This window comes from Brachyhypopomus gauderio, unplaced genomic scaffold (assembly GCF_052324685.1).
Source record: "Brachyhypopomus gauderio isolate BG-103 unplaced genomic scaffold, BGAUD_0.2 sc90, whole genome shotgun sequence".
In the NCBI taxonomy this organism is placed as follows: domain Eukaryota; kingdom Metazoa; phylum Chordata; class Actinopteri; order Gymnotiformes; family Hypopomidae; genus Brachyhypopomus; species Brachyhypopomus gauderio.
The window spans coordinates 227,186-248,075 of NW_027506911.1; the positions used below are offsets into that span (position 1 = coordinate 227,186).

The 20,890-nt window shown below is 43.0% G+C and overlaps 1 protein-coding gene and 12 non-coding genes across 13 annotated transcripts; 2 read left to right on the forward strand and 11 right to left on the reverse strand.

Moving 5' to 3' along the window:
• Positions 1–943: 943 nt before the first annotated feature.
• On the reverse strand, positions 944–2,275 carry LOC143493605 (uncharacterized). Its single transcript, XM_076992126.1, has 2 exons — positions 2,232–2,275; positions 944–2,035 (listed from the first exon to the last, which is right to left on the reverse strand). The coding sequence occupies exons 1-2, from the start codon at positions 2,232–2,234 to the stop codon at positions 944–946; spliced, it is 1,095 nt and encodes a 364-aa protein (XP_076848241.1). The 5' UTR covers positions 2,235–2,275.
• A 10,356-nt stretch (positions 2,276–12,631) lies between these two features.
• trnaf-gaa (transfer RNA phenylalanine (anticodon GAA)) lies at positions 12,632–12,704 on the reverse strand. Its single transcript has one exon. It is a non-coding gene; the product is annotated as a tRNA-Phe (tRNA).
• Positions 12,705–12,979: 275 nt separating this feature from the next.
• On the forward strand, positions 12,980–13,052 carry trnaa-ugc (transfer RNA alanine (anticodon UGC)). The gene has a single exon. It is a non-coding gene; the product is annotated as a tRNA-Ala (tRNA).
• Positions 13,053–13,520: 468 nt separating this feature from the next.
• Positions 13,521–13,593, reverse strand: trnaf-gaa (transfer RNA phenylalanine (anticodon GAA)). Its single transcript has one exon. It is a non-coding gene; the product is annotated as a tRNA-Phe (tRNA).
• A 275-nt stretch (positions 13,594–13,868) lies between these two features.
• Positions 13,869–13,941, forward strand: trnaa-ugc (transfer RNA alanine (anticodon UGC)). The gene has a single exon. It is a non-coding gene; the product is annotated as a tRNA-Ala (tRNA).
• A 468-nt stretch (positions 13,942–14,409) lies between these two features.
• On the reverse strand, positions 14,410–14,482 carry trnaf-gaa (transfer RNA phenylalanine (anticodon GAA)). The gene has a single exon. It is a non-coding gene; the product is annotated as a tRNA-Phe (tRNA).
• An 816-nt stretch (positions 14,483–15,298) lies between these two features.
• Positions 15,299–15,371, reverse strand: trnaf-gaa (transfer RNA phenylalanine (anticodon GAA)). The gene has a single exon. It is a non-coding gene; the product is annotated as a tRNA-Phe (tRNA).
• An 816-nt stretch (positions 15,372–16,187) lies between these two features.
• On the reverse strand, positions 16,188–16,260 carry trnaf-gaa (transfer RNA phenylalanine (anticodon GAA)). Its single transcript has one exon. It is a non-coding gene; the product is annotated as a tRNA-Phe (tRNA).
• Positions 16,261–17,076: 816 nt separating this feature from the next.
• On the reverse strand, positions 17,077–17,149 carry trnaf-gaa (transfer RNA phenylalanine (anticodon GAA)). The gene has a single exon. It is a non-coding gene; the product is annotated as a tRNA-Phe (tRNA).
• Positions 17,150–17,965: 816 nt separating this feature from the next.
• trnaf-gaa (transfer RNA phenylalanine (anticodon GAA)) lies at positions 17,966–18,038 on the reverse strand. Its single transcript has one exon. It is a non-coding gene; the product is annotated as a tRNA-Phe (tRNA).
• Positions 18,039–18,854: 816 nt separating this feature from the next.
• trnaf-gaa (transfer RNA phenylalanine (anticodon GAA)) lies at positions 18,855–18,927 on the reverse strand. Its single transcript has one exon. It is a non-coding gene; the product is annotated as a tRNA-Phe (tRNA).
• Positions 18,928–19,743: 816 nt separating this feature from the next.
• On the reverse strand, positions 19,744–19,816 carry trnaf-gaa (transfer RNA phenylalanine (anticodon GAA)). Its single transcript has one exon. It is a non-coding gene; the product is annotated as a tRNA-Phe (tRNA).
• Positions 19,817–20,632: 816 nt separating this feature from the next.
• On the reverse strand, positions 20,633–20,705 carry trnaf-gaa (transfer RNA phenylalanine (anticodon GAA)). The gene has a single exon. It is a non-coding gene; the product is annotated as a tRNA-Phe (tRNA).
• Positions 20,706–20,890: the final 185 nt, after the last annotated feature.

The following is a 20,890-nucleotide window of genomic DNA, read 5'->3' on the forward strand; positions in this document are numbered from 1 at the left end:
CGCGTACATGCAAGTTGACACCTACACATTTCCTTCTCCAAATGCTTTATCAGCAGATGAATTGAACATCTAGAGTCTCGAGTTCTGACAATCCCACTGTGAAATCTCACAACAAAACATCAAACAGTTTATGTCTGTTTATAATTTTTCAACAGAATGCACAGGTCATTCAAAAGCTGAGGCTTTCCACCTAGCTAGGTCGAATTCATGCCGAAACCCGGGATCGAACCAGGGACCTTTAGATCTTCAGTCTAACGCTCTCCCAACTCCGCCAAAGCTGGGGAACAATCGTCTGTATGAGGGGGGGAAGAAGGGGAAGAAAAAGGAAGAAAAAGGAAAAAAAAATTGAGAAAAGATCGGGAGGTCGCAGGTTCGAATCCAGCCTGGATATAAATATTTGTAACTGAGAATCTTGCCGTGGATATTTTGTGTGATAATATTCTAAGAAATATATTGCAAAATTTTATTTTATGGCTGTCAGCAGTGCCTACAATTACGGGGCACCCGTGTCACAATTTATATATTGTAATATATATGTGCATTTCATACACATACATACGAGTTGTTTCATCATATTAGGCTTATTGCTTGATTTAATAAATTCACACTCTGTATTTGTATTCACACTTTATATATTTATTCACACTTTATATACTTTATACACTTTATGTATATATATATATAATAAACATGAATAAAATTAACAAAATGATATTCTAATACAATTAACAAAATTATACTACAATTTACATAAAAATAAAATATTAAATCTACACTAATACATATATACACATATTAATGCCACAGCAGCTGAACTATAAAAAATTCCAATAAACTACAGCAAAACATTTACAACATTTTAAACCATTAAAGATAATAATAATTATATTTTAGTAATATAAAAATACAATAGTAATGTATGAAAATAAAGTATACACATTAATCACAGTTTTCTCATCTTTTCTAGCCACTGTTCCTTGGTAAGAGTCTCTGTCATAGGACAGAAGATCTTCCCCTTGTACTGGCTATGGCCAGTTGCTGTTTTGCGTGACTGTCCACACTTCCTACAGGTATTATATGGGACTGTCCGCTTGTAATGTCGCTCAGTGGGGGTAGCAGGCTGAGGGACAGAACTGGGCAACAACACCTGAGGCATGACAGACACAGCTGGTCCTGCGGGTAACATCATCAGTACAGGTGAAGGTCTTGGCTGTATCATCCTCAAAGAGGCCTGTGAACCAGACTCCATGGAAGCAACGGGAGGCTGAATGGAAGTGTCCTGATGTCGTTGACTAGGGGCTAATGGTGGTGTGGCACTGGGCAGAATTTTTCTAAACTTAGTTTTAGCCTGACCTGCTGTGTTTGGCGGCATGTGGTAAATATGAACCTGATGAGGGTACTGTGGAGGCTCATCAGGTTGTACATTTGCTGGCAGTAGAGGTTGAGCTGCCACTGGCCGTGCATCAGGGAGGCGCACCCCTTGAAGTAGCACAGAGACCTCCTGAGATTTGAGGCGCTCTTTGTACCACTGCATAAGAGTTTTCTGGTTCACCTCTACCAGCTGAAGGGTGGTCTGCTCCATCACTGTCCCATTGTTCAAAACAAGCTGCCTGATTTTCCTGTAGTCCTCCAACATCAGTGCCCACCTTGACACACTTACTTTGCCCAGAGTTTTGGGGCTTCTGTGGATGTTGGCCAGTCTTATAAAGATGGATTCAATCAGCCGACAGCAGTCAGGCCACTGAGCAGGGGAGCCACTTGATCCCAGAACACACCTTTTTGTGCTCTCAACACCAGGGGTGAAAACTGCCTTCTTTTTGGGGGATCGAAAGCGGCCAGTCAGCAGCCTATCCTGATGCCGAGCTGCATACACCAGTCTGTTTTTATCAAACTGGTTTAGGTTTTGCCACAAACTAACAATCGTGGTGGTCTGCTGGTTTGTCAGGGTCAGGCTTGTTTGAGTGCGAAGCTCAACCAGATACTCTGCTAATTCATCCACCCTTTCCATTCCAGGAATGTTATGGACATCCACAGCCTAGAAAAAAAAAATAATAATATGAAACGTTATAATGTCTGTAGAAATGTGCATTTTCTATTTACAATAAAGGTTTAATTACAATAAAGCATGAGAAAATAAAGCATTTGTGTGTCGCGTTCTTATTTGTGTGCTGTTTATTAGAGAATTTAACAATGAAGATGTTTAACAATGAAAGTAAGGTACTATCACTTACCATTTGTTGAGCTGAAGGCTCTGATGGAGACTGACTAGGCACTGGTGGAGGCTGGGCCGAGGTCACTGGTGGAGGCTGGGCCGAGGTCACTGGTGGAGGCTGGGCCGAGGTCACTGGTGGAGGCTGGGCCGAGGTCACTGGTGGAGGCTGGGCCGAGGTCACTGGTGGAGGCTGGGCCGAGGGCACTGGTGGAGGCTGGGCCGAGGGCACTGGTGGAGGCTGGGCCGAGGGCACTGGTGGAGGCTGGGCCGAGGTCACTGGTGGAGGCTGGGCCGAGGGCACTGGTGGAGGCTGGGCCGAGGGCACTGGTGGAGGCTGGGCCGAGGGCACTGGTGGAGGCTGGGCCGAGGGCACTGGTGGAGGCTGGGTCGAGGTCACTGGTGGAGGCTGGGCCGAGGGCACTGGTGGAGGCTGGGCCGAGGGCACTGGTGGAGGCTGGGCCGAGGTCACTGGTGGAGGCTGGGCCGAGGGCACTGGTGGAGGCTGCTGAAGGAGTATAGGTGTAGTTTGGATTAGTGGTTTTAACAGATAAATTTTACTATAAAAAGACAAAGTAAGACTCTATCATTTACCATTTGTTGAACTGAAGGTAATGACGATGAAGGCTGGACCAAGGGCATTGGTGAAGGGTGGAGAGGTGGGTGAGGGAACACAAATTCTAATGTCTCATCAGCAACCACCAGGTCTGCCACCATTGCTTCATCCTGCAGACTGGATTCGTTGAACCCCTCATCATCTTCATCTTGGTCATGCACTTCTAAGTCCTCAAGCAGCTGGGTGGTTCTGTCAGAATTTGGGTGCATATCCTCCAGTGGCTCATTATTCTGCCTTAGCAGGTACTGCACACCAATGAGCTCCCCTGAAAATGCATTAAATAAAAAAAGAAAAATAAACATTTTTGTGACGTATAAAGTATTCTAATATATTAAATGCTGTATCACAATATGCTTACCAGTGTATTTTGCAGGTGGTGTAAATGCCGGCATCAATTTCCTTTTAAAAACCTTCTGGTAGTTGTCATTGACAAAGTGAACCAACTCCCCAGTGTAACTGCGCAGGGTTGTAGGTTCCTTTGCAAGAGCAGAAGCAGCACGGTCTTTGTTCCAGCGATTCAGCCCTTCCAGTAGATATATCTGAAAGTTCAGACTATTGGCACTGTTTCCTGAAAGAATGTGTACCACAATTAATACAAGAACCATCTGTTACAAACAAAGCAAAGCAAGCTAAATTCATTGATAGTTATGTGATTTTTAATATAATCAAACATGATATATTGCAGAAAATATTTACTAAAGTTAACAGTTATTACATACCTGGAATGAAGCGATTCAAATGGCAATGAAACGATTCCAGGGATGTGGAGCCTCTTGCACACCGGTATGTTTTTAAAACTACTCCTCCCTTGGTGATGTCTCCGGTCTCCGTGTACAATGCCACACCAGGAGGGTCTTGAATGCATGCCACATGCCGCTTCTGTACACGCCAGATGTGCTGCATTCGCACAGTGTCAAGAAGAGGAACACCAAGGGCATCGTTCCCCTTGCCACTCATTAGCTCTGTGAGTAGCTGATCGAGCAGGTGGATGGTTGTCTCTTGTCCACGTGTTCTCCTCCTGCAGTGCAGTGCCAGCTCATCTTTTGTGATGTGTCGATCAACATCTTTGTCGGTCAACACTGGCCAGTCTTGCTTCCTCAGCTGCTCCCTTTTGGCCCTCCTCAGCAGACTAACGTCACCTGCATCCCACTCAAATATACAGGCCGACAAGCGTGACATGAAAGTCGGATAAAGCTGATGGGCATCGGTGGTGCACCCTGTTGCCAGTCGTCGCATAAAATGCCAGATGTCTAGACGCACAATCACATCTGGCCACCCACTGAATCTGGTCTTCAGCTTTGTCTCTCCCACTTCCTTACAACAGCCACAGTCCACATAAAGGGCAACAGGGGGATCAACACCAGCCTTGCAGTACCGGTCTACTAGACCTGCTATCATGAGGTCCAACCCAGCACCTTCATTTGTGGTAAGTACACTCATCAACACCTGGCCCTTTTCATTCCCCACAGATGTGAGCCATTGTGCAGTGCCCTTGGCAGGTCCAGTCAACTTCTTGGTGATCTGGCAATAAGAGAGGAACAATGTAAGAAACAAACCCAATGGCTTACCCATCATACCTAGCTTATCATAACAAAGGATCCAAACGAGGATGTCTCCTTCAGGACAAACAGACTATATGACTTATTTAGCATATACAAAAACAAACCATCATGGGCCATAATGGTTCTTCTTGCCAGACAAAGAGAGGTGACTTAAAGGGGATTTTGAAAGTAAGTGATCAATGGCCTTCTATCAACAAAACAAAATAAGTGGCCTAGACATTCATTCCTTCATTAAAGTAGATTCAAACTGAGTGTTAACTGCAATAACCATAATCACACACAACAGATCAGATCCTTCCTGAGAGAATAGCTGGGTGGTGGTGTTTTAAAATTTATATATAGTGTGTATATAGTTGAGAAATAACCTGAGAAAAAAGTTTGCCAATTGATAACTAATATAATAAATAACATCTAACCTTTTTGGTAGAATCCATTTTTAAAATGGCTCCATAGGTTGAAGTGATTCCAGCCTTGATTTCCTCCAGTCTGTTGAGGATGTCTTGGCTGTACACAGTGAGGAGCCACTTGTAGCTGGGCACTGTGGCAGGTTCTGGGGGCTCCTGAAACTGTGGTGGAAGCACACTTGCATTTTCCATGAAGGCAGCACACTCCGATACATATCGTGCGGCCTTCTGGAGCCACTGCTCGCTGTGGTTCTCCTTCAGCTGGCCGATGATCCGGACAGGGCCGTTTCCCAGTCCTCGCTCACGCAACAGGCGGATCACCCGAATGTCACAGGCATATCTTTGGGGGAAAAAAATCTTTATTATTCTGTTATTTAGGAAAATAAGTGTCAGATTTGCAAAAAGATATGTCCATGATGGCAAAGTAATTTAGTGTTTCATTCACCTGCGAGTAAGGATCACTCTAAACTCAGAGCGATGTGCTAGGTCCAGTTGGTGAAGGATTGTCTGGCTCCACGATACGTAGCTGGATCTACATCTGCTGCAGATCAGTGTCTCCGTCACCAGGTTGTAGTACCTATCGATGTCGAGGACCTGCCGAACCCTCCTGTGCAGACCACCTCCACTCAGCCGATGTTTACAGTCAGGATTCGTACAGTAAAGCCGCACCTTCCACAACCTGTAAGGCATCCACAACAACAGAGACTGCGAGAAGAAACGATCAGGAGTGGGAGACTGGTGATACAAAAGAGCTGGAGGTGGTGCATGATACCATAGTTGCAGGTTGTCGCGTAGCTCCAGCTTTCCCTTCGGCCCAAGTCTGAAGAGAGCTTCAGACACCCATTTCTGGTCCTGCCGTGGCAATGTCTGCGGCCACAATAGTGGGAGCTCTGCTGTATTTTCTGGCTGATGGATTGGCTATGATGAAAAAATAGCACAAGTATACACAGATGTTATGTGTAATCATGAATGACTTGTGAATGAATCATGAATGTACTTGTGATTTATTAATGACACATTACCGTACCATGCTCATCACAACAGAAGACTCTGCAGAATGTTGCCCTTGTTCTGCAGGTTGTGGTTTTGGTGGTGGTGGTGGAGCAAGAAAACATGGGGACTGTAGGAGAGGCCTGTGAGGATGGAAGGATGTTGAAGGCTGAGGATCAGGAGACTGGCAAGACGTTGAACCTGCTCCTAGGATCTCCTGTGGCTGTGGAATTAATAGTTTGTTATTCAGTTAGAATAGAACAAATAGAAGAAAAAACATTAATATATAATATTTTTTTTACCTGTACATGCTTCCTTGTGACATTCAGGTTTGGTTTTGCTGTAGCCACATGGGTTCCACCATACCTTGATCGTTCAAACTAGTACAAAAAGAAGATCACAATATTTGTTGGAAACCATGAAGAATATTCAGCACAGCAACATCACATAATGTTCATATCTTTATAGTACAATGTATGTTACCATGGATAAAGTCAATTTAGGCCTCTTTGCAGGACTGGTGGAGGGAGAAGTGCTCAGGCTGGCAGTACTTGTTGATGGTTGAGGAGCCAGTGGATTCTTGGAACGTTCCTGAAAATGTAGCAGAAATACATTTATATATAGGGAGAAAATATATATAGTTACTAAAACTCATCATAAACAGTCAACCTTAGTAATACATTATTCTGTATTTGCAGATTGCAGGTTTAATTAATTTAAGTTACCTTATGAAAGCTACAAACACACTTGGGCAATCCTCCCACAAGGGTTGACTGTCCCTTCAGGTGCTGGGGGCATTTTTGAATCTGCAAAAAAAATCCACATTCAGGCAAGAATCTTCTCTTTTGTAATTGTAATTTTCTGCAATTCTCACCTGTCCTTCACAACTCCAATTAGAACTATTTAAAGAGTCAGGCAACAATAAATAAATATGGAATAATAAGGCTTAAGTTATTTTAAAATGAGAGAAATCATATTATTTTACCTTATTATAGAGTTCGTGCCACTTTTTTTGTCTTGGAGCAGGTCTGTTGCCCTCGCTCGATGGCCAAACCCCTGTGTTGGCAAATGCTTGCAGCCGGGCAAGCCAGTCAGTGTCAGCCATGGCTTTGTGAGATTTTTTTGATGCTGACATGATCTGAAACAAGACATTGTAAATAACGAAAGTGTATGATATACTTTATAATTAAAACAAACATAAATTAACAAATAAGTAAATCCATGGCAACTAAGAATGAATGTGAGCAGTTGGTACCAACTCACTAGTTACTAATGTGTTTTTAACCCTTTTAATACTACAAGGATTCGTATTACTCACTTAACCATATACTTTATAATGTTCGTTTCTACGTAGATACTTAGTAATAACAAAATAATAACATGTTAGGCAGGGGCACGTATTTTCTAAGACGTTTAAAAACCGTTAAATAAAGCGTATATATACCGTTAAATTACCTCACAATTTCGGCGATTGTCCGTTGAAGATCGAAAAACAGGATAGATGGCTAACACAGAGAAACATTAATTAGATTATTCGTCATGATTAGAATTACATAAATTATTCCTCCAATTTAGGCTAGTTAGAAGTTATCCGATAGCTTGCTAACGAACTACGTCCATGAGCGTCACCGCAGGAAATAATGTATATACAGTATTTCTTAGCTGACTACCTTTCCGATGATCGCAAAATATATCTACAGCATTTATTTATTGGTTCCTTATACAAACAGGCATAAAACAGCCCTGCGTTTAAATCAATATGCTAGCAAAAATAAGGCATACCTGTGTCTTGTTGAGAAATCCCAAATCCGAGACGGTGTTTCTTTCTTCTACGCGGTGTGAAGTTTATATACTTTGAAGTGACCGGGGCAAGATCGCCTTCGTCGTGTCATTGGCCGAGGAAAAATGGAATGGTGGGCAGGCATTGGCCGAGGAAAAATGGAATGGTGGGCAGGCATTGGCCGAGGAAAAATGGAATGGTGGCCAGGCATTGGCCGAGGAAAACGAAGAAAATGGAATGGTTCGCGCCATTGGCCGAGGAAAAATGGAATGGGGCTCAGGCATTGGATGTATTTTACAGACGGGTGGCTTGCAGGTACCGCCATTTCGGCAAGCTGCAGATAAACCACGTCGAGATGCAAACGAAAATTTATCAACGACTGTTACCTTTCCTTAGGTTCTTGCAACATGCTTTCACAGCGTAACGGTTTCGGCACAGTGAAATTCACGGACAGGTATGGCAAGACCTAATTTGGCAATGTTTATCATGATGCCAACATGAGAAAACCTTGTGGGTCAATGCTGGATTCGGTATTATTTCCTAGTCGGGCTGAGCTGATCCGTAAGCTTTCCTTAAAACTCCAATCAAAAGGATAAACTCTTGAGAGGGGGATTAGCTCAAGTGGTAGAGCGCTAGCTTTGCATGCGAGAGGTAGTGGGATCGATGCCCACATTCTCCAAAGCTCTCTTACTGACTCCTTGCTTGCTTACGATAAGCATGAAGCAGCCAGCTCTAGTCTTAAGGGAATCATTTCATGACCTTCAAAGGTCTCTTAGAACATGGTCACTTTGGATTCCTCCAGCAAACAGTTGACATCTTTGCCACATCTCTTTTTACTTTTGGACAAAGACTGTCCATAAGCCGAAGGAAGCAGAGGAAAGTCCAATTCAGTCAAAACTTAAGCATGTCGTGAAGTGGTACACCTATGCTTTTGGACAACGCGTACATGCAAGTTGACACCTACACATTTCCTTCTCCAAATGCTTTATCAGCAGATGAATTGAACATCTAGAGTCTCGAGTTCTGACAATCCCACTGTGAAATCTCACAACAAAACATCAAACAGTTTATGTCTGTTTATAATTTTTCAACAGAATGCACAGGTCATTCAAAAGCTGAGGCTTTCCGCCTAGCTAGGTCGAGTTCATGCCGAAACCCGGGATCGAACCAGGGACCTTTAGATCTTCAGTCTAACGCTCTCCCAACTCCGCCAAAGCTGGGGAACAATCGTCTGTATGAGGGGGGGAAGAAGGGGAAGAAAAAGGAAGAAAAAGGAAAAAAAAATTGAGAAAAGATCGGGAGGTCGCAGGTTCGAATCCAGCCTGGATATAAATATTTGTAACTGAGAATCTTGCCGTGGATATTTTGTGTGATAATATTCTAAGAAATATTTTGCAAAATTTTATTTTATGGCTGTCAGCAGTGCCTACAATTACGGGGCACCCGTGTCACAATTTATATATTGTAATATATATGTGCATTTCATACACATACATATGAGTTGTTTCATCATATTAGGCTTATTGCTTGATTTAATAAATTCACACTCTGTATTTGTATTCACACTTTATATATTTATTCACACTTTATATACTTTATACACTTTATGTATATATATATATATATAATAAACATGAATAAAATTAACAAAATGATATTCTAATACAATTAACAAAATTATACTACAATTTACATAAAAATAAAATATTAAATCTACACTAATACATATATACACATATTAATGCCACAGCAGCTGAACTATAAAAAATTCCAATAAACTACAGCAAAACATTTTAAACCATTAAAGATAATAATAATTATATTTTAGTATTATAAAAATACAATAGTAATGTATGAAAATAAAGTATACACATTAATCACAGTTTTCTCATCTTTTCCAGCCACTGTTCCTTGGTATTAGTCTCTGTCATAGGACAGAAGATCTTCCCCTTGTACTGGCTATGGCCAGTTGCTGTTTTGCGTGACTGTCCACACTTCCTACAGGTATTATATGGGACTGTCTGCTTGTAATGTCGCTCAGTGGGGGTAGCAGGCTGAGGGACAGAACTGGGCAACAACACCTGAGGCATGACAGACATAGCTGGTCCTGCGGGTAACATCATCAGTACAGGTGAAGGTCTTGGCTGTATCATTCTCAAAGAGGCCTGTGAACCAGACTCCATGGAAGCAACAGGAGGCTGAATGGAAGTGTCCTGATGTCGTTGACTAGGGGCTAATGGTGGTGTGGCACTGGGCAGAATTTTTCTAAACTTAGTTTTTGCCTGACCTGCTGTGTTTGGTGGCACCTCTACCAGCTGAAGGATGGCCTGCTCCATCACTGTCCCATTGTTTAAAACAAGCTGCCTAATGTTCCTGTAGTCCTCCAACATCAGTGCCCACCTTGACAGACTTACTTGACCTGAGTTGTGGGGCTTCTGTGGATGTTGGCCAGTCTTACAAAGATGGTTTTAATGAGCCGACAGCAGTCAGGCCACTGAGCAGGGGAGCCACTTGATCCCAGAACACACCTTTTTGTGCTCTCAACACCAGGGGTGAAAACTGCCTTCTTTTTGGGGGATCTAAAGCGGGCAGTCAGCAGCCTATCCTGATGCCGAGCTGCATACACCAGTCTGTTTTTATCAAACTGGTTTAGGTTTTGCCACAAACTAACAATCGTGGTGGTCTGCTGGTTTGTCAGGGTGAGGCGTGTTTGAGTGCGAAGCTCAACCAGATACTCTGCTAATTCATCCACCCTTTCCATTCCAGGAATGTTATGGACATCCACAGCCTAGAAATAAAAATAATAATAATATGAAATGTTATAATGTCTGTATAAATGTGCATTTTCTATATACAATAAAGTTTTAATTACAATAAAGCATGAGAAAATAAAACATTTGTGTGTAGCATTCTTATTTGTGTGCTGTTTATTGGAGAATTTAACAATGAGCATGTTTAACAATGAAAGTAAGGTACTATCACTTACCATTTGTTGAGCTGAAGGCTCTGATGGAGACTGAATAGGCACTGGTGGAGGCTGGACCGAGGTCACTGGTGGAGGCTGGGCCGAGGTCACTGGTGGAGGCTGGGCCGAGGTCACTGGTGGAGGCTGGGCCGAGGTCACTGGTGGAGGCTGGGCCGAGGTCACTGGTGAAGGCTGGACCGAGGTCACTGGTGGAGGCTGGGCCGAGGTCACTGGTGAAGGCTGGACCGAGTCATGGAACGTGCCTGAAAATGTAGCAGAAATACTTTTTAAATATAGGGAGCAAATAAATATAGTTACTAAAACTCATCATAAACAGTCAACCCTAGTAATACATTATTCTGTATTTGCAGATTGCAGGTTTAATTAAAGTTACCTTATGAAATCCACAAACACATATACTTTATAATTAAAACAAACATAAATTAACAAATAAGTCAATCCATGGCAACTAAGAATGCATGTGAGCAGTTGGTACCAACTCACTAGTTACTAATGTGTTTTTAACCCTTTTAATAGTCCAAGGATTCGTATTACTCACTTAACCATATACTTTATAATGTTCGTTTCTACGTAGATACTTAGTAATAACAAAACAATAACATGTTAAGCAGGGTCACGTATTTTCTAAGGCGTTTAAAAACCGATAAATAACGCGTTTATATACCGGTAAATTACCTCACGATTTCTGCAATTGTCCGTTGAAAATCGAAAAAGAGGATAGATGGCTAACACAGAAAAACATTAATTAAATTATTCTTCAAGATTAGAATTAATTTAGGCTAGTTAGAAGTTATATGATAGTTTGCTAACGAGCTACGTTCATGACAGTCACCGCAGGAGACTACTACAGAGTATTTTTTAGCTGACTACCTTTCTGATGATCGCAAAATATATCTACAGTATTAATTTATTGGTTCCTTACACAAACAAATAAGGCATACCTGTGGCTTGTTGAGAAATCCCAAATCCGAGACGGTGTTTCTTCTACGCGGTGTAAGTTTATAAACTATGACGTGACCGGGGCAAGTTCACCTTCGTCGTGTCATTGGCCGAGGAAAAATGGAATGATGGTCAGGCATTGGCCAGAGGAAAAATGGAATGGTGGCCAGGCATTGGTCGAGGAAAAATGGAATGGTGGCCAGGGATAGGCCGAGGAAAACGAAGAAAATGGAATGGTTCGCGCGCCATTGGCCGAGCAAAAATGGAATGGGGCTCAGGCATTGGATGTATTTTACAGACGGGTGGCTTGCAGGTACCGCCATTTCGGCAAGCTGCAGATAAACCACGTCGAGATGCAAACGAAACTTTATCAACGACTGTTACCTTTCCTTAGGTTCTTGCAACATGCTTTCACAGCGTAACGGTTTCGGCACAGTGAAATTCACGGACAGGTACGGCAAGACCTAATTTGGCAATGTTTATCATGATGCCAACATGAGAAAACCTTGTGGGTCAATGCTGCGATCGGTATTATTTCCTAGTCGGGCTGAGCTGATCCGTAAGCTTTCCTTAAAACTCCAATCAAAAGAATAAACTCTTGAGAGGGGGATTAGCTCAAGTGGTAGAGCGCTCGCTATGCATGCGAGAGGTAGTGGGATCGATGCCCACATTCTCCAAAGCTCTCTTACTGACTCCTTGCTTGCTTATGATAAGCATGAAGCAGCCAGCTTTAGTCTTAAGGGAATAATTTCATGACCTTCAAAGGTCTCTTAGAACATGGTCACTTTGGATTCCTCCAGCAAACAGTTGACATCTTTGCCACATCTCTTTTTACTTTTGGACAAAGGCTGTCCATAAGCCGAAGGAAGCAGAGGAAAGTCCAATTCAGTCAAAACTTAAGCATGTCGTGAAGTGGTACACCTATGCTTTTGGACAACGCGTACATGCAAGTTGACACCTACACATTTCCTTCTCCAAATGCTTTATCAGCAGATGAATTGAACATCTAGAGTCTCGAGTTCTGACAATCCCACTGTGAAATCTCACAACAAAACATCAAACAGTTTATGTCTGTTTATAATTTTTCAACAGAATGCACAGGTCATTCAAAAGCTGAGGCTTTCCGCCTAGCTAGGTCGAGTTCATGCCGAAACCCGGGATCGAACCAGGGACCTTTAGATCTTCAGTCTAACGCTCTCCCAACTGAGCTATTTCAGCAAGCTGCAGATAAACCACGTCGAGATGCAAACGAAACTTTATCAACGACTGTTACCTTTCCTTAGGTTCTTGCAACATGCTTTCACAGCGTAACGGTTTCGGCACAGTGAAATTCACGGACAGGTACGGCAAGACCTAATTTGGCAATGTTTATCATGATGCCAACATGAGAAAACCTTGTGGGTCAATGCTGGATTCGGTATTATTTCCTAGTCGGGCTGAGCTGATCCGTAAGCTTTCCTTAAAACTCCAATCAAAAGAATAAACTCTTGAGAGGGGGATTAGCTCAAGTGGTAGAGCGCTCGCTTTGCATGCGAGAGGTAGTGGGATCGATGCCCACATTCTCCAAAGCTCTCTTACTGACTCCTTGCTTGCTTACGATAAGCATGAAGCAGCCAGCTTTAGTCTTAAGGGAATAATTTCATGACCTTCAAAGGTCTCTTAGAACATGGTCACTTTGGATTCCTCCAGCAAACAGTTGACATCTTTGCCACATCTCTTTTTACTTTTGGACAAAGGCTGTCCATAAGCCGAAGGAAGCAGAGGAAAGTCCAATTCAGTCAAAACTTAAGCATGTCGTGAAGTGGTACACCTATGCTTTTGGACAACGCGTACATGCAAGTTGACACCTACACATTTCCTTCTCCAAATGCTTTATCAGCAGATGAATTGAACATCTAGAGTCTCGAGTTCTGACAATCCCACTGTGAAATCTCACAACAAAACATCAAACAGTTTATGTCTGTTTATAATTTTTCAACAGAATGCACAGGTCATTCAAAAGCTGAGGCTTTCCGCCTAGCTAGGTCGAGTTCATGCCGAAACCCGGGATCGAACCAGGGACCTTTAGATCTTCAGTCTAACTCTCTCCCAACTGAGCTATTTCGGCAAGCTGCAGATAAACCACGTCGAGATGCAAACGAAAATTTATCAACGACTGTTACCTTTCCTTAGGTTCTTGCAACATGCTTTCACAGCGTAACGGTTTCGGCACAGTGAAATTCACGGACAGGTATGGCAAGACCTAATTTGGCAATGTTTATCATGATGCCAACATGAGAAAACCTTGTGGGTCAATGCTGGATTCGGTATTATTTCCTAGTCGGGCTGAGCTGATCCGTAAGCTTTCCTTAAAACTCCAATCAAAAGAATAAACTCTTGAGAGGGGGATTAGCTCAAGTGGTAGAGCGCTCGCTTTGCATGCGAGAGGTAGTGGGATCGATGCCCACATTCTCCAAAGCTCTCTTACTGACTCCTTGCTTGCTTACGATAAGCATGAAGCAGCCAGCTCTAGCCTTAAGGGAATAATTTCATGACCTTCAAAGGTCTCTTAGAACATGGTCACTTTGGATTCCTCCAGCAAACAGTTGACATCTTTGCCACATCTCTTTTTACTTTTGGACAAAGGCTGTCCATAAGCCGAAGGAAGCAGAGGAAAGTCCAATTCAGTCAAAACTTAAGCATGTCGTGAAGTGGTACACCTATGCTTTTGGACAACGCGTACATGCAAGTTGACACCTACACATTTCCTTCTCCAAATGCTTTATCAGCAGATGAATTGAACATCTAGAGTCTCGAGTTCTGACAATCCCACTGTGAAATCTCACAACAAAACATCAAACAGTTTATGTCTGTTTATAATTTTTCAACAGAATGCACAGGTCATTCAAAAGCTGAGGCTTTCCACCTAGCTAGGTCGAATTCATGCCGAAACCCGGGATCGAACCAGGGACCTTTAGATCTTCAGTCTAACGCTCTCCCAACTGAGCTATTTCGGCAAGCTGCAGATAAACCACGTCGAGATGCAAACGAAAATTTATCAACGACTGTTACCTTTCCTTAGGTTCTTGCAACATGCTTTCACAGCGTAACGGTTTCGGCACAGTGAAATTCACGGACAGGTATGGCAAGACCTAATTTGGCAATGTTTATCATGATGCCAACATGAGAAAACCTTGTGGGTCAATGCTGGATTCGGTATTATTTCCTAGTCGGGCTGAGCTGATCCGTAAGCTTTCCTTAAAACTCCAATCAAAAGGATAAACTCTTGAGAGGGGGATTAGCTCAAGTGGTAGAGCGCTAGCTTTGCATGCGAGAGGTAGTGGGATCGATGCCCACATTCTCCAAAGCTCTCTTACTGACTCCTTGCTTGCTTACGATAAGCATGAAGCAGCCAGCTCTAGTCTTAAGGGAATCATTTCATGACCTTCAAAGGTCTCTTAGAACATGGTCACTTTGGATTCCTCCAGCAAACAGTTGACATCTTTGCCACATCTCTTTTTACTTTTGGACAAAGACTGTCCATAAGCCGAAGGAAGCAGAGGAAAGTCCAATTCAGTCAAAACTTAAGCATGTCGTGAAGTGGTACACCTATGCTTTTGGACAACGCGTACATGCAAGTTGACACCTACACATTTCCTTCTCCAAATGCTTTATCAGCAGATGAATTGAACATCTAGAGTCTCGAGTTCTGACAATCCCACTGTGAAATCTCACAACAAAACATCAAACAGTTTATGTCTGTTTATAATTTTTCAACAGAATGCACAGGTCATTCAAAAGCTGAGGCTTTCCGCCTAGCTAGGTCGAGTTCATGCCGAAACCCGGGATCGAACAAGGGACCTTTAGATCTTCAGTCTAATGCTCTCCCAACTGAGCTATTTCGGCAAGCTGCAGATAAACCACGTCGAGATGCAAACGAAACTTTATCAACGACTGTTACCTTTCCTTAGGTTCTTGCAACATGCTTTCACAGCGTAACGGTTTCGGCACAGTGAAATTCACGGACAGGTACGGCAAGACCTAATTTGGCAATGTTTATCATGATGCCAACATGAGAAAACCTTGTGGGTCAATGCTGGGATCGGTATTATTTCCTAGTCGGGCTGAGCTGATCCGTAAGCTTTCCTTAAAACTCCAATCAAAAGAATAAACTCTTGAGAGGGGGATTAGCTCAAGTGGTAGAGCGCTCGCTATGCATGCGAGAGGTAGTGGGATCGATGCCCACATTCTCCAAAGCTCTCTTACTGACTCCTTGCTTGCTTATGATAAGCATGAAGCAGCCAGCTTTAGTCTTAAGGGAATAATTTCATGACCTTCAAAGGTCTCTTAGAACATGGTCACTTTGGATTCCTCCAGCAAACAGTTGACATCTTTGCCACATCTCTTTTTACTTTTGGACAAAGGCTGTCCATAAGCCGAAGGAAGCAGAGGAAAGTCCAATTCAGTCAAAACTTAAGCATGTCGTGAAGTGGTACACCTATGCTTTTGGACAACGCGTACATGCAAGTTGACACCTACACATTTCCTTCTCCAAATGCTTTATCAGCAGATGAATTGAACATCTAGAGTCTCGAGTTCTGACAATCCCACTGTGAAATCTCACAACAAAACATCAAACAGTTTATGTCTGTTTATAATTTTTCAACAGAATGCACAGGTCATTCAAAAGCTGAGGCTTTCCACCTAGCTAGGTCGAATTCATGCCGAAACCCGGGATCGAACCAGGGACCTTTAGATCTTCAGTCTAACGCTCTCCCAACTGAGCTATTTCGGCAAGCTGCAGATAAACCACGTCGAGATGCAAACGAAACTTTATCAACGACTGTTACCTTTCCTTAGGTTCTTGCAACATGCTTTCACAGCGTAACGGTTTCGGCACAGTGAAATTCACGGACAGGTATGGCAAGACCTAATTTGGCAATGTTTATCATGATGCCAACATGAGAAAACCTTGTGGGTCAATGCTGGATTCGGTATTATTTCCTAGTCGGGCTGAGCTGATCCGTAAGCTTTCCTTAAAACTCCAATCAAAAGGATAAACTCTTGAGAGGGAGATTAGCTCAAGTGGTAGAGCGCTAGCTTTGCATGCGAGAGGTAGTGGGATCGATGCCCACATTCTCCAAAGCTCTCTTACTGACTCCTTGCTTGCTTACGATAAGCATGAAGCAGCCAGCTCTAGCCTTAAGGGAATAATTTCATGACCTTCAAAGGTCTCTTAGAACATGGTCACTTTGGATTCCTCCAGCAAACAGTTGACATCTTTGCCACATCTCTTTTTACTTTTGGACAAAGGCTGTCCATAAGCCGAAGGAAGCAGAGGAAAGTCCAATTCAGTCAAAACTTAAGCATGTCGTGAAGTGGTACACCTATGCTTTTGGACAACGCGTACATGCAAGTTGACACCTACACATTTCCTTCTCCAAATGCTTTATCAGCAGATGAATTGAACATCTAGAGTCTCGAGTTCTGACAATCCCACTGTGAAATCTCACAACAAAACATCAAACAGTTTATGTCTGTTTATAATTTTTCAACAGAATGCACAGGTCATTCAAAAGCTGAGGCTTTCCACCTAGCTAGGTCGAATTCATGCCGAAACCCGGGATCGAACCAGGGACCTTTAGATCTTCAGTCTAACGCTCTCCCAACTGAGCTATTTCGGCAAGCTGCAGATAAACCACGTCGAGATGCAAACGAAAATTTATCAACGACTGTTACCTTTCCTTAGGTTCTTGCAACATGCTTTCACAGCGTAACGGTTTCGGCACAGTGAAATTCACGGACAGGTATGGCAAGACCTAATTTGGCAATGTTTATCATGATGCCAACATGAGAAAACCTTGTGGGTCAATGCTGGATTCGGTATTATTTCCTAGTCGGGCTGAGCTGATCCGTAAGCTTTCCTTAAAACTCCAATCAAAAGGATAAACTCTTGAGAGGGGGATTAGCTCAAGTGGTAGAGCGCTAGCTTTGCATGCGAGAGGTAGTGGGATCGATGCCCACATTCTCCAAAGCTCTCTTACTGACTCCTTGCTTGCTTACGATAAGCATGAAGCAGCCAGCTCTAGTCTTAAGGGAATCATTTCATGACCTTCAAAGGTCTCTTAGAACATGGTCACTTTGGATTCCTCCAGCAAACAGTTGACATCTTTGCCACATCTCTTTTTACTTTTGGACAAAGGCTGTCCATAAGCCGAAGGAAGCAGAGGAAAGTCCAATTCAGTCAAAACTTAAGCATGTCGTGAAGTGGTACACCTATGCTTTTGGACAACGCGTACATGCAAGTTGACACCTACACATTTCCTTCTCCAAATGCTTTATCAGCAGATGAATTGAACATCTAGAGTCTCGAGTTCTGACAATCCCACTGTGAAATCTCACAACAAAACATCAAACAGTTTATGTCTGTTTATAATTTTTCAACAGAATGCACAGGTCATTCAAAAGCTGAGGCTTTCCGCCTAGCTAGGTCGAGTTCATGCCGAAACCCGGGATCGAACCAGGGACCTTTAGATCTTCAGTCTAACGCTCTCCCAACTGAGCTATTTCGGCAAGCTGCAGATAAACCACGTCGAGATGCAAACGAAACTTTATCAACGACTGTTACCTTTCCTTAGGTTCTTGCAACATGCTTTCACAGCGTAACGGTTTCGGCACAGTGAAATTCACGGACAGGTATGGCAAGACCTAATTTGGCAATGTTTATCATGATGCCAACATGAGAAAACCTTGTGGGTCAATGCTGGATTCGGTATTATTTCCTAGTCGGGCTGAGCTGATCCGTAAGCTTTCCTTAAAACTCCAATCAAAAGGATAAACTCTTGAGAGGGGGATTAGCTCAAGTGGTAGAGCGCTAGCTTTGCATGCGAGAGGTAGTGGGATCGATGCCCACATTCTCCAAAGCTCTCTTACTGACTCCTTGCTTGCTTACGATAAGCATGAAGCAGCCAGCTCTAGTCTTAAGGGAATCATTTCATGACCTTCAAAGGTCTCTTAGAACATGGTCACTTTGGATTCCTCCAGCAAACAGTTGACATCTTTGCCACATCTCTTTTTACTTTTGGACAAAGGCTGTCCATAAGCCGAAGGAAGCAGAGGAAAGTCCAATTCAGTCAAAACTTAAGCATGTCGTGAAGTGGTACACCTATGCTTTTGGACAACGCGTACATGCAAGTTGACACCTACACATTTCCTTCTCCAAATGCTTTATCAGCAGATGAATTGAACATCTAGAGTCTCGAGTTCTGACAATCCCACTGTGAAATCTCACAACAAAACATCAAACAGTTTATGTCTGTTTATAATTTTTCAACAGAATGCACAGGTCATTCAAAAGCTGAGGCTTTCCACCTAGCTAGGTCGAATTCATGCCGAAACCCGGGATCGAACCAGGGACCTTTAGATCTTCAGTCTAACGCTCTCCCAACTGAGCTATTTCGGCAAGCTGCAGATAAACCACGTCGAGATGCAAACGAAACTTTATCAACGACTGTTACCTTTCCTTAGGTTCTTGCAACATGCTTTCACAGCGTAACGGTTTCGGCACAGTGAAATTCACGGACAGGTATGGCAAGACCTAATTTGGCAATGTTTATCATGATGCCAACATGAGAAAACCTTGTGGGTCCATGCTGGATTCGGTAATATTTCCTAGTCGGGCTGAGCTGATCCGTAAGCTTTCCTTAAAACTCCAATCAAAAGGATAAACTCTTGAGAGGGGGATTAGCTCAAGTGGTAGAGCGCTATCTTTGCATGCGAGAGGTAGTGGGATCGATGCCCACATTCTCCAAAGCTCTCTTACTGACTCCTTGCTTGCTTACGATAAGCATGAAGCAGCCAGCTCTAGTCTTAAGGGAATAATTTCATGACCTTCAAAGGTCTCTTAGAACATGGTCACTTTGGATTCCTCCAGCAAACAGTTGACATCTTTGCCACATCTCTTTTTACTTTTGGACAAAGGCTGTCCATAAGCCGAAGGAAGCAGAGGAAAGTCCAATTCAGTCAAAACTTAAGCATGTCGTGAAGTGGTACACCTATGCTTTTGGACAACGCGTACATGCAAGTTGACACCTACACATTTCCTTCTCCAAATGCTTTATCAGCAGATGAATTGAACATCTAGAGTCTCGAGTTCTGACAATCCCACTGTGAAATCTCACAACAAAACATCAAACAGTTTATGTATGTTTATAATTTTTCAACAGAATGCACAGGTCATTCAAAAGCTGAGGCTTTCCGCCTAGCTAGGTCGAGTTCATGCCGAAACCCGGGATCGAACCAGGGACCTTTAGATCTTCAGTCTAACGCTCTCCCAACTGAGCTATTTCAGCAAGCTGCAGATAAACCACGTCGAGATGCAAACGAAACTTTATCAACGACTGTTACCTTTCCTTAGGTTCTTGCAACATGCTTTCACAGCGTAACGGTTTCGGCACAGTGAAATTCACGGACAGGTATGGCAAGACCTAATTTGGCAATGTTTATCATGATGCCAACATGAGAAAACCTTGTGGGTCAATGCTGGATTCGGTATTATTTCCTAGTCGGGCTGAGCTGATCCGTAAGCTTTCCTTAAAACTCCAATCAAAAGGATAAACTCTTGAGAGGGGGATTAGCTCAAGTGGTAGAGCGCTAGCTTTGCATGCGAGAGGTAGTGGGATCGATGCCCACATTCTCCAAAGCTCTCTTACTGACTCCTTGCTTGCTTACGATAAGCATGAAGCAGCCAGCTCTAGTCTTAAGGGAATCATTTCATGACCTTCAAAGGTCTCTTAGAACATGGTCACTTTGGATTCCTCCAGCAAACAGTTGACATCTTTGCCACATCTCTTTTTACTTTTGGACAAAGACTGTCCATAAGCCGAAGGAAGCAGAGGAAAGTCCAATTCAGTCAAAACTTAAGCATGTCGTGAAGTGGTACACCTATGCTTTTGGACAACGCGTACATGCAAGTTGACACCTACACATTTCCTTCTCCAAATGCTTTATCAGCAGATGAATTGAACATCTAGAGTCTCGAGTTCTGACAATCCCACTGTGAAATCTCACAACAAAACATCAAACAGTTTATGTCTGTTTATAATTTTTCAACAGAATGCACAGGTCATTCAAAAGCTGAGGCTTTCCGCCTAGCTAGGTCGAGTTCATGCCGAAACCCGGGATCGAACCAGGGACCTTTAGATCTTCAGTCTAACGCTCTCCCAACTGAGCTATTTCGGCAAGCTGCAGATAAACCACGTCGAGATGCAAACGAAACTTTATCAACGACTGTTACCTTTCCTTAGGTTCTTGCAACATGCTTTCACAGCGTAACGGTTTCGGCACAGTGAAATTCACGGACAGGTACGGCAAGACCTAATTTGGCAATGTTTATCATGATGCCAACATGAGAAAACCTTGTGGGT